General features: G+C 43.9%; 1 protein-coding gene across 4 annotated transcripts in view; it reads right to left on the bottom strand.

Moving 5' to 3' along the window:
- Positions 1 to 11,432, bottom strand: part of astn2 (astrotactin 2) — a 260,288-nt gene extending 248,856 nt beyond the window's left edge. For all 4 annotated transcript variants that reach the window (XM_028971803.1, XM_028971806.1, XM_028971805.1 and 1 more), the window contains exon 1: positions 11,093 to 11,432. In XM_028971803.1, coding sequence (XP_028827636.1) covers positions 11,093 to 11,426 — 334 coding nt within the window. In that variant the 5' untranslated portion in view covers positions 11,427 to 11,432. The remainder of the gene's footprint in view (positions 1 to 11,092) is intronic.
- Positions 11,433 to 12,171: the final 739 nt, after the last annotated feature.

Below are 12,171 nucleotides of genomic sequence, written 5' to 3'. Positions count from 1 at the left end.
CGCATTGCCTCAAAACAACATCATGAGGCTAGTGAGGAGCATGAGATGTCGCTGTCAAGCTGTCATTGCGGCAAATGGTGGAGACACCCACTACTCACAGTCAATTTTTGTTATTTGGGGCTATTCCTGTTATTGTCTACATTTTTGGGGAAATAAATATAAAACTAATAATAATGGTGTTTATTCTCATACATTATTAGTAATATTTATATTATATACAGTACAGGCCAAAAGTTTTTGACACACCTTCTCATTCAATGTGTTTTCTTTATTTTCATGACCATTTACGTTGGTAGATTCTCACTGAAGGCATCAAAACTATGAATGTGGAGTTATGTACTTAACAAAAAAGGTGAAATAACTGAAAAGATGCTTTATATTCTAGTTTCTTTGCTCTGGTTACTGCTTTGCACACTCTTGGCATTCTCTTGATGAGCTTCAAGAGGTCGTCACCGGAAATGGTTCTCCAACAGTCTTGAAGGAGTTCCCAGAGGTGTTTAGCATTTGTTGGGGTCCAGCTCACCCCAAACCATCTGGATTGGGTTCAGGTCCGGTGACTGTGGAGGCCAGGTCTCCACTTTTTGTTAAGTACATAACTTCACATGTGTTCATTCATAGTTTTGATGCCTTCAGTGAGAATCTACCAACGTAAATGGTCATGAAAATAAAGAAAACACATTGAATGAGAAGGTGTGTCCAAACTTTTGGCCTGTATTGTATACACACACACACACACACACACATCGGATAAACAACAGACATTTATTTAAGAGGCATCATTTATCACAGTATATAACACTGGACAATGTAGATGGCCACTACAAAAATTCATAACTTTTGGAACCAGTTGTATTTACACATCAGCTCCATTGTTCCAGCATTAAACTTCATTCCAGCAAATACTGGCTATAATCACCAGCATTATTAAGAGCAAAACAGTTATATCTATTTCCCACAACATTAATATGATGAATCAGTCTTTATCATGACACAAGGTTGTGACTGAATAGGAATCCATGCCACAATTATTTGCATTTCCTGCGACAGCAGAATTCATGCAGGCAGAGAAGACATTTTCATTTCCATTCTTCACTCCAATCAGAGGAAGCCTAATGCAAGCACGGCATATTTCAAAAGGGCAAGCTCTTCACGGTGGCCCGCTCAACCTGCTGTTGACTGATCGCCTCCGTGCTGTGAATGCATAGGGAGGCTCAATTACCACCAAGATGCCCTGACATGTAGTCTTTGCACTGTTTATTATAAATATGATATTATCAATATCAGTTAAGATTAAAGAAAAAGATGGAAGTCTGCCCGGACTACGGGGTAAAGTCTGTCATGGACCCACATAAATCATTGCTGCAGTGACACGTAGCACCATCTGTCTTTTTTTTCCATGCAGGCTTTATGAAAGCATATCCCTTGACAGCCTGAAAGAAACCTTAGGTGTCACTTAACAAACATGGGAAGCTTCCAGTAAATGTGAATTTATTTTCCCATTAGCCGAATTTGACTCTCCCCTTTCACCACTATCATAAAAAGGACAGTGTGTCCAGCAGCTCTTCAAGCAATCCTGCTGGCGGCAAACACAGTCCCCACAATCAAAACACAGATGTTCCTAGCTTGAGGACATTAATAAATACAGATGTCTGCTTGGGAGCCTGAGCCAAAATGGTCAGTGAAGGCAACTGGAGAACAACTGGGCCAGACAAACTGATGACTGAATTTGGAGGAAGAACAGGAATTCAACTACCCCCCCATGTCTTGGTACCAGACCAGCACAACTCCGGCTCATGTTAAAAAAGATGGATGATGTTCCTCCCTGCTTTTAATTTGAGGCAAATCCATGGCAGTTGCTGGCTCAGTCCTCTTAAATGACAAGAAACCGCTGTCTGTGATCTGGGGTGTAAAAGACATCATATAACAGGGCATAACTAAAAGCAAGGCTCTCAAATTGATATGCCTGTGAATCAAAGAATGCAGAGATTGTGGATTCATAAAATGTGCATTAATGGAAACCTAGGGACCCTGTTGGCATCTTTATTCCCTTTACTTCATGTAGTCACTGCTTTTCAACTAGATTTTGCAAATACGAGCTATCTGTGCTGCCAATACCTGCAGTGTAGATCATTTTAACGAATGCAAATTGAGATTGTCGTTTGCTACATGATATGCAGATAAATGTAGATAAATGCTTATTACTTATTACACACGCTCTTGCTTCCATTGCCTCAAATATTTATGTTCAATACGTCGATCCCCCCAATTAGTAAACCTAATTAGGAGGATTAACGTCAGGGTTGGAAACTCCTGGACTCCTGGGTATCAGCTGATACGTGAGAGTTGATTTATGCTGAACGAACGCGTGAAAGAATTGATGCCACGCCCTTATCTGGCTCCTCCTGCCAAAAGTGAGGTAGCGCTACGCTGTCCCATTTACTACTGGTACTAGCCTCAAATTATTTCAATATTGTCTTTATTTAGGCTCTTGTTAAATGTAGTATTTGTTCAATTTGATTTGTGCCATCATGTGAGACCCGTTGTCGACTTGTCCTAGTTTTTCCTCTTTCACAACAGTCTCCACCCAGAGCCACGTTGAATGATATTGAATAGACTCGTTCCGCTCTTATCTGCTATCTCCAGCGCATTTACATTTTACGTCCCCTAGGCTGCCCATTTTGTGGCGCGCTCTGCGAGAATATTCAGTGAGCAAGAAGCGCCTCTGGATTTCGGGGAGATTTGCTTTCCTGAGACGAAAGGAACCGTGTAGCCGGTCCGAGGAGCAGCCCGCCACTCAGATCCTCTGCGAGCGAAACACGCGAGCAACAAGAGGAACTGTGCAATCTTCACAACAACAGCAACGCAAGAAATGATCTGCTACATATGTTCCAGTCACTCCGGCTTGTTTACGCGCACACACACACCCCCACAATTATGCGCTCGTGCACGCCCCGACGCTACAGCGCCCCAAACAAAGCGCAGGACTTGATGAAGGACACGCGTGATAAATATGCATGAAGTGGCTGCATTATAAATAAACAGGGCTGCTTTTCCATCCACACCTGTGCTCTTAACCCTGCAGGAGCATTAAGGAAAACCTGTAAATCCGGGGAGACGCATTAGCACAGGCTGCCTTGACATCACTCTTAGCTGCTCTAAACACACAACCCCCCCCCCCCCCCCCTCTTTACAAGCCCTCCGCAACACATGGCTCGCAATATCGCCCAGCGCTGAATAATTGGAGCGGGATCAAAGTTAAGCCCGGACAAGTAAAAAAAAAAAAAGAAGCAAACCTGAGCAATCCTTCACCCGAGGTTTTGGATAGGAACGACCAAGCCGCATAGGGATGAGGCACATTGCGTGTGTGTGTGTGTGTGTGAATGTGAGTGAAATATAAAATCACTGATCTCGAGGTCCTGTTGCAAAGAAACATGGGAGTCGCTGGAGGATGATGAGCTTTCCAAAATTCCCCAGAAGCTTGCAGAGTTTTACGCCACGGTGTGGATTTTAGGTAAGTAAGGCAATGTCAAAACAATGACACACTCGGCAAGCGTGAGATGAGGCCGGAAAACTGAGAGCGGGAGTGAAAATCATCGAGAAAGCGCAAACTGTGTAACCAACCAAACAGGGCAAAGTTTTGCAAGCGCCTGCTATAAATGAACCATCGGCAAGCGCTGTGTTTTATTTCATCTTTTTTTTTTTTTTTTTTACACAGGATGGCACAACACCAAGGTGCGCGAGCAGCGGCAAATCGAATTTAATAGCTCTTAGCCACCTTTTCTTCAGGGGGCTTACCATGACAATGTCTTTCATTGGGCAAAAGAAAGGTAATCTTTTAAAACACTTTGCAGGGCACGTGGCGCGGTAATCGCATGACGGATACGCGCTGTTTACTACAGCAGAACAATGGCAACAGTTTACTGAGATCACGTAGGACAATTAACATGGAACAATCATGGAAATGAATATACTGTATTAATAAATAAATTAGGGATAAAGCTGAATAGGCCCTTTATACACAGAAGAAGATAAAAAACGCAGGACTACAGGTCTATCAGGGGAGGAGCTGCACCTGGTGCACGAAACATCATAAAGGACATTTCTCAGCCTGGACACACACTATTTGAACTGCTCCTATCACGGGAGACGCATGGAAGCATGGAAACAAGGACCAATAGATTTCACAACAGCTTCTATGTGTCATGATCTAGTCCGGAAGGTGTTACTCCAGGTCCGGGGTCCAGACCGGAGTTTCATGTTCGTCCTGTGTAATGTTTCCTGATCGTGTTCACCTGTGTTTGATCGTATACAGCTGCCCTGTTGGTTTCTGTTCACAGTCGGGTCATTGTTGTCTACCCGGTCCTGTTCATCAAGTATCAAACCTGTTTCGTGACGTCATGCGTATGCGTCCTTCTTCATCGTCATGTCCAGCCATCACTCCAGCATCACCTGCCTCGCCATGACAAACAGCAAACGATTCAATTAACACTGCCAATGCACGATTTTTACTGTATGTTTTAGGGGAATCTGTGCAATGATGTTTGAATATATGTTTGTGTGTGCATGCGTGAATGAACTAATCATATTTATCATAATAGAAGCAGATAGATAAAAAAAAAAGTATGTGTTTTAAAAAAATATGGCCTTGATTCTTCAGTTGCATTAAAACAATGCCTGTGTGGACAAGGATGCATTGTCACAGCTCGCTCTTAAGTATGCATGTGATAGGACAAAAATGATGACACCCTGCAATGAATGGTCACAAATAACAAATCAATTCAGCAACACATACCAAAAGGGACTGATGAATACCACACTGCTCATAATATCCAGTGCTCATATTCTGATAGAGGCATTCTCAGATTTTAAAAATAATGATTTTTATCTTTTATTTGCTGAATGTTCTAATTTCAGAAAACTGAAAACAGTCTTTCATCTACATCTCCAAATCCCTTCTCTCTGATCACTCGCCTTACAGGCATAGAAAATTGAGTTCTTTTACCACCCTTAACAAATCTAAGAATAATCTTGGCTTTCAAAGAGATATTTAGTGAGATATTTAGCAATCGGCAAGAAATATACAACAAACATATGCCTACTTTTTTCATCTACTTTTCAGCTGTATTTGTACTCTACTTGTACATCAACTTGTACTCCTAAAACTCTGACCTCTTGATTATGCATTTCTTTCCCCACAGACAGTAAATGCTACTGTAATAACCATTAAAATAGTGAAGATACGATCTAGGAGTGGAAACTATTAGCAAAAAATCCTTACAATGGCTAAAAAATTTCCATCATAACATAACAAGTATCAGAGCTTTTGGACAACCAGGTTTTTATTCTGCACATTGAATGCAATGTCTAAAGCAAGGCATTAGAAATACTACAGTACCGAAGTTTGTCTTACACAACAAAATAGAATGGATTCCTAATTACTGGTTTAATTTTACAGTTTGCAGAGGTTTGAGTCATAATAGAGAGTGAAGAATGAGATGTATCTCCAAAAGCGTTTTTACAATACAGCCTTAGTGTCAGGAATTAGGACACAAAATTGATCAATCTGAAAGTGAAGTGATTAGCTGGCTGAAAGACTGCAGCACAGAGCATGGTGCTCACAAAAAAATGTGTCCTATGCATTCAACCCATCACCTTAGTGGGCAGTGGGCAGTCACGACAGGTATCTGGGGATTTGAACTGGCAACCTTTCTATTACAGGTCCGCTTCCTTACCCTCTAGGCTAGAGTGGAGATAACTGGAGATAAAACCAGTGGTTAAAAAATTGGCCTCTTAATATTATCATGTTGAAAGTGTAATGTTTGCATGTGTCAATTATTGCATGTTTAGGCAAATTTGCCCTGCACAATATGTAGGTGTTACAGTATAGTTGGTATAAAGGCAATAACAGAGTATGAACATTAAATCACATGAATTGCATTATCAAAGTTCCTAATTGTACCCATTTAGTGGTATCTAGCTATGCAAGCAGCATACTAGCATGAATTAGAATGTTAGAAATTGTGCTTGCTGAAACCTACCGCTGAACAGATGAGCAGCAGCTGTCCATGGTTCTGACGCCTTGAGCACGTCATGTTAGTAACAGAACCAACTTGACTGCACGTGAGTGAATTGTATTTTACTTTCAAAGTGGAGTTTGGAATCTGCATAAAATCATATTCTACTTTCAGACATAGATAATGCAACATCAATCAAAAATATTCATTGCACTGCTCCCACACAAATGAAATCATATTTGATAGTCCTGCTTTGATCTCTTTCACCAGATGTAACTAAATTAGAGACAGATTTTTTTCCCCCAAAAACCTAAAGTTGACACTTCAAAAAAGTAATCATTAGCCCTATTTTATCTCAAAAACATAAGAGCTTCTTGGGACCACACAGTGATAGCGGATTCATTTTAAATAAGTTTCCATCTGGAGAAAAATGAATGAACATGAACCGATCTGTCACTCTCATATCGGCGCTGTGCCCTGCTACATTACACATGTTGGAGGAGGCGCTGGGACCGCGGATCACTGTCACAGACGCCGGGCGAAATGAAGACGGGTCGGCGCGTGCATCGAACACGTACAAAAGGCGGCGCAGCGGTCCCACGGTGCATGATAAGAACACTGATAGAGCCACGCCGCTCAGCCGGCATGAAAAGAATCAACATAAGATCTGGATGAAACGCGGAATCACGGGTTCGAGATTACAGGCGCCTGTCCGCCTACACATCACATTTATTTTAGTCCAGTGGCATTTGGTTATTTTTTTTTGTTTGTTTCTTTTTTCGCATCTGATGATGACACGTTCATTTCACTTTGAGTGAAAAGACGCATTAATCACTCAATGCAAATAATTTCAATTTCACAAACCATTAAATGTCCCAATTCTTCTTATTTTACATGCTAGGACTTCATGAAAGCTCAGGCAAAAGATGCACTGGAAAAAAATGCATCCATACATATATTTATTTGATTAATTTCTTCTTTTAAAACCCCTGAATACACACACAAACTAGGCCCACACTAAGACAATGAGAAAGTCCATTTCCAACATTCCTGAAACTGAACCAGAGGAGATGAGACGATCCCACCGTTTAAAATGTTAAACGCATTTCATGCTGAACAGTGAGCGGAGACCACCACAGGTCACTATCTCTGGAAGCACTCGCTTATGCTGCGTGCTCGACAGGCTGGCCTATTACCAACAGTCTTCAAAGGCAGGAACAACATAACCTTTGTCTCACGCAAGGCCAAAAATGCACCAATGAGGAGATCAAAGCAACTCTGCCGGCCTGATTTTTCGGAGTCAAAGGAATATTTTAAGACATTTCAAGGGTCCTGAAAGGCTACGTCTTCAGCCTTTTGTGAGCTTGTGTCAAAACGTACCCAGAGAAAAGCAATTCCAAAAAGTCCCACCAGTCTATCCGAGCATTGGATCTACAGTTACAACGTAGGTGTTTATAAAACCTTAAAAAAAGCATGTTTAATCGTGTACTACAGATGGCACTTTCATTAAATCGTTCTAATTGAGATGCATGTAGAGCCATACGATTATTGGCAGTATGAGCTATATGGGCACTGCTGTCATGTGACAGGCGCCGGACCCATGACCTTCCCTGACCTTTCACCTTTAAACATAACCACCAGGGAGTGTTCAGAAGAAACTCAAATACACACACACAAATGCATCGGCACCAAATTCAGTTTTAGTTTTCCTTATATACTTATTTCCTCTTAATGTTATATTGGGTTTGGTATCGGCCAGCTGCTGTGGTGGGGTGAGAGCAGGGAAGAGAGTGCGAGACAGAGAAGAGAGATGAAGAGTGCGGGTCAGAGTGTGATCAGAGTCCATGTATGCTAGGAAGACTCCCCCCATCTGGAATGCACGCCGTGATTGATGGAGCTTCTCGGAAATAAAATGGTGGTGGGAGGTTTCCTGTCGATGTGAGATTCACTAAATCAATTAGCCCTTTATTTTCTAATAAGACGTGCAGAAATCCAATCCAGCAGCTGGATGGCGATCTCAATTCCAGTTACCAAAGCAGTGGTGACAATCCTGGACACGTCAGCTTTTCATTTAAATGTACTGATAGCACCGATCTAACCTCTGTATGATGTAACGCAGGATGTGGCGTCGTTTTGAGTGTCGTTGATAAGAGGTAAGCCGATAAGATTAGGGCTTGTATTTAGCATAATGCTATTCCAAGCTAATACGCTTTGCTTAGATAAATATACTGGCACACAGACTGTGTTAAATACTAAAATAAATGGTTGAAAATTGAATTTTTTTTCACCAAAAACAGTTTATAAAATGTTATTGTACTGTATTGTAAGGACATGTGGTTGACAGTCTTGGCCAGAAGACACCGATGCTGTGGGCCTTCCGAAGGTGTAGGTAGACCTCCATCTATTGAAACAGAAGGCACTGAGTCCTTTTTTTATCATTTTTGTAATCAAAGTATAACACAGTTGGGGAGCTAAATCTGTGGCTCTATTCTTGACAAAATTAAACTGAATCCTTGTCACTTATAGGGCAACACTGAATAACTAAAGATACAGTGAAAGTGAAGTGATTGTCATTGTGAAGCACAGCACAGTGAAATGTGTCCTCTGTTTTTAACCATCACCCTGAGTGAGCAGTGGGCAGCCATGACAGGCACCCGGGGAGCAGTGTGTGGGGACGGTGCTTTGCTCAGTGGCACCTCAGTGGCACCCTGGCGGACCAGGATTCCTTCCTTAACCGCTAGGCCACCACTCACCCTTGGGCTTCCCTAATTTCATTGAATTCTCAAAAAAACAAAAAAAAACAAAGACACGCCCCAAAAATACGCTAGTGACTTTATTCAATTATATTAATCCATGTGCATCCCTTTCTGTTCACCGCACAACCCTGGGTAATAAATCGTGCCACAGCGAAGAGAGCAGTGGTCAGATAAACAATCGTCTCTTGTCTCGGTCTCGCTCACTCTCTGCCTCCGGGGTTAAACAAACACACACACACACACACACACACACACACACACACACACACTCCCTCTGTGAAATTCAAATGCAGCCAGCTCAGGGGTAACATTTTGCTCTCTGTCTTTTTGGACAGAACAGCAAACCACTCCTACCTCCCGGGGTGTCAGTGTTTTTGTGTTTTCTCCAATAATGGCTAGAAGGATACCGCAGGCTTTTTGTGATTTCCGTTTGTACGCTAGCGGGGGCTAGAAAGAGATTCAGATAATGACAAAAAAAAAAACAGAGTAGGGTATTATAATGCATCAAACTTTTCCACAGAGGCCCTCGTTTTTCTGTCTCGTGCAAATAGCCGCAGAGATGCGGGATCTAATTCAGCCTGTTTTTCACTTCGCCGGTGGATTTAGTCAAGTCACCAGAGCCAGCAGAAGGCATTAAGCCATCAAAAATACTTCACACAGACCGAAATGCTCATTGTGCCATGCCTGTCACACTCTTTTTGGGAGCGATGTCTCCAAGTTACAGACAAAATCCCCGCCAACTAAATCCAAGCGAGACTTTTAAGCCTTCGGAACAAAGAAACATACATACATATATATATATATATATATGTGAATTATTCCTGCGCTTTGGGCTTATGATCAATGGGCAAGCAATAAAACGCATGGCAGAAAACAAAAGAAGGATCCCAGCTCTGATAGATGGCTTCTTTCTCCCCGTCATAACAGCTAGATGAGGAATCATTAGCTCACCCCTCCCACCCCTTACACCAAAAAAGCTGGAGAGGAGCAACAGACACGGCGCCCTAAGCCACGGAACACCCCCACCCCTCCTTCCTGTGAGTCAGCTGCAGCGTTAACCCATATCAAGGCCTGATGAAATCCATCTACTTGCTGACAAAGACAAGTTGCGGCAAAGCGCAGCAAATTTGCTGGATGGCTGGGTGGGAGGACGCCGAGTCCTAACTCAGAAAACAGACAACTGTCGTTAATGAGAAAAGGGAAGTGATTTACAGGCGCGCGGGCCGGCCCCTGACGCCTGCGCGCTCCCCAGCGAGCCAAGAGGGATGTTCGGCCGCGGACGCCGTCTCCGCAACAAATAAATATTAATGCCGGGCCAATTTACATCGGTAATCCTGCAGCCTTCATTCTGAAAGTAATGAGAGCAAAAAAAAAAAAATATCTCGGATTTAATTAACCAGGAAAGTGAGACGGATGCAGTTTAAGTCTTCAATCAACTTGATCTGGTCGGATCTATGGGCAAGCGAAGAACCATTACTCCATTACTGGATTGCGCCAGAAGCTGGAGTTTTCATAGGTTTATTGGTCTTTACAGCGCTAATGAGACAGCTTAAGGCTTCGGAAGTATGTGAAGATAGTAAAAAAAAAAAAAAAAACGCACAGGTTATGTATATTCTGCCTTATCGCTACCCTGGCTGCATGTTAAAGGAGGCACGCTCGAATGTTGGTCCACGCTTCTCAACCCCCCGTGGCCTCGCACCCAGACCCTCGGTGCTTACGCCGCATTTCAACGAGACGCCGGCCGAGTCGAGACCTGAGGTCTGGCAGAGTGAGCCGTTAAAAATGGAGCTCTGAACGACCCCGGCGAGGCGAGACCCGCACGCTGGATGTCCGCCTCCACGCCTGTCACCTGTCCCGTGCCTGTTATTAAGGCGCAGGTCCGGCTTCCGGGCCGTGACCCTGGCTGTTCTGGGGTCAGCCTGATTGATTAAGTGCGCGTGAACTCGCACGGGTCACAAGATGATGTTCGGACGTAACAGCGGCATGCAGTTGGCCTGCAAGTTAAATGGAGCAGTTAAAAGAGAAGAAGAAAAAGGCCATGACACCGGCCATGGCCGCCCGGGCTGAGATGCTCTAGGCTGTCTGGCATGCAAAGCACCAGGAGGGTTGGTCGCTTTTTTTTTTTTAATTCTACTTGGCGCCTTTATTTGAGGCTGAAAGAATCATAACGATGGAGACGGAGCTTCGATTTGAGCGGGTTCTAGTAGAAGAAAACTGTTTTAACAATGTGCGCATTCATAATTCAGAATATTTTATATATATATATATATATATAGTCAGAAAACGTGAATGCGCCCGCAGCCTGACGCGAGAAATGCCTACCCAGCGTGAAGTACGGCAGCGCCGTGTTGTCCAGGTCGTCCAACACCGAGATTCGTCCCGGCAGGTCGGTCCTGACGAACAGCAGGAGTCGGGATTCCCCCCCGGCCACGCTGCCCGATCCGCCGCCGCCGCCGCCTCCTCCGCCTCCGCCGCCGGTGAAACTGAACTCGTTCTCCCGGAGCACGGGCAGGGTGGACACGGTCACCGTTTTAACTTCGCACGGGCTCTCGGCGTCGCCCTCCGTGTCCCTGTCTTCGTCGGGCATCGCTCCCGCCGCGGTCCGGCTCAGAAAGAGCCCGAGCAGGAGCGCCAGGCTCGGCGTCGCGTTCGCCATGCTCGGCTCTCGTGGATTGAGTGGAGCTCGCAAGACGCTGGTTCGTTTATAGCGCCGTACTCGATACCGGGGACATGTCTGTCCAGGAGGCGGCAGCACAGGTGAAGACGGTTCATGCCTTTTTTTTTTATATATTATTTCGGCTTCGACTGGAACCAGGCGCGTGCGGTGTGAAGTTAACTCGCGAGTCGAGTCAGTTCCACTTAGTCCATTTCAACTTTTCTACATGGATGTTAAAACGCATAATGAAAGGCTGCTTTTTATCTGCTTTTTTTTTTTTTATCTTGAGGCAACTAATTGCAAATGAACTTGTGCAGTCTGCACCATGTCCTGTGCCCTTGGACCTGGTCTCAAATGTAGATAGAAAAAAAAAAAGGTAAAATGAATAAAGCATCTGCCATCTGCCTTTCTGTATGCTTCTGTTACTGTTCTAAACAGATGTGAACCCCCTGTCCCGTCCCCATCTTGGAAAGACCCCAGCGGTGCATCCTGCCTTCTGCACAGTAACTAAATGCTCTGCTGATAATGTTGGGATAAATATTGGTGCAGACATCCCGCCCTATCCAATACACCACAGCAACCGCAAACTTGTATGATTAGAAAAAAAAGGAATGAATACACACACACACACACACACACACAAACCAACACCCCAGGAATCAGCACCCTGGACAGTTCCCTTTATTTCTTGGGAGAACACAGAGGATGGTTTCTAGAGATGGGTCCTTGAAAAGCTTACTGTACC

The sequence above is a fragment of the Denticeps clupeoides genome, chromosome 3 (assembly GCF_900700375.1).
Source record: "Denticeps clupeoides chromosome 3, fDenClu1.1, whole genome shotgun sequence".
In the NCBI taxonomy this organism is placed as follows: Eukaryota; Metazoa; Chordata; class Actinopteri; order Clupeiformes; family Denticipitidae; genus Denticeps; species Denticeps clupeoides.
This window is presented reverse-complemented; position numbering and strand designations above follow the sequence as displayed.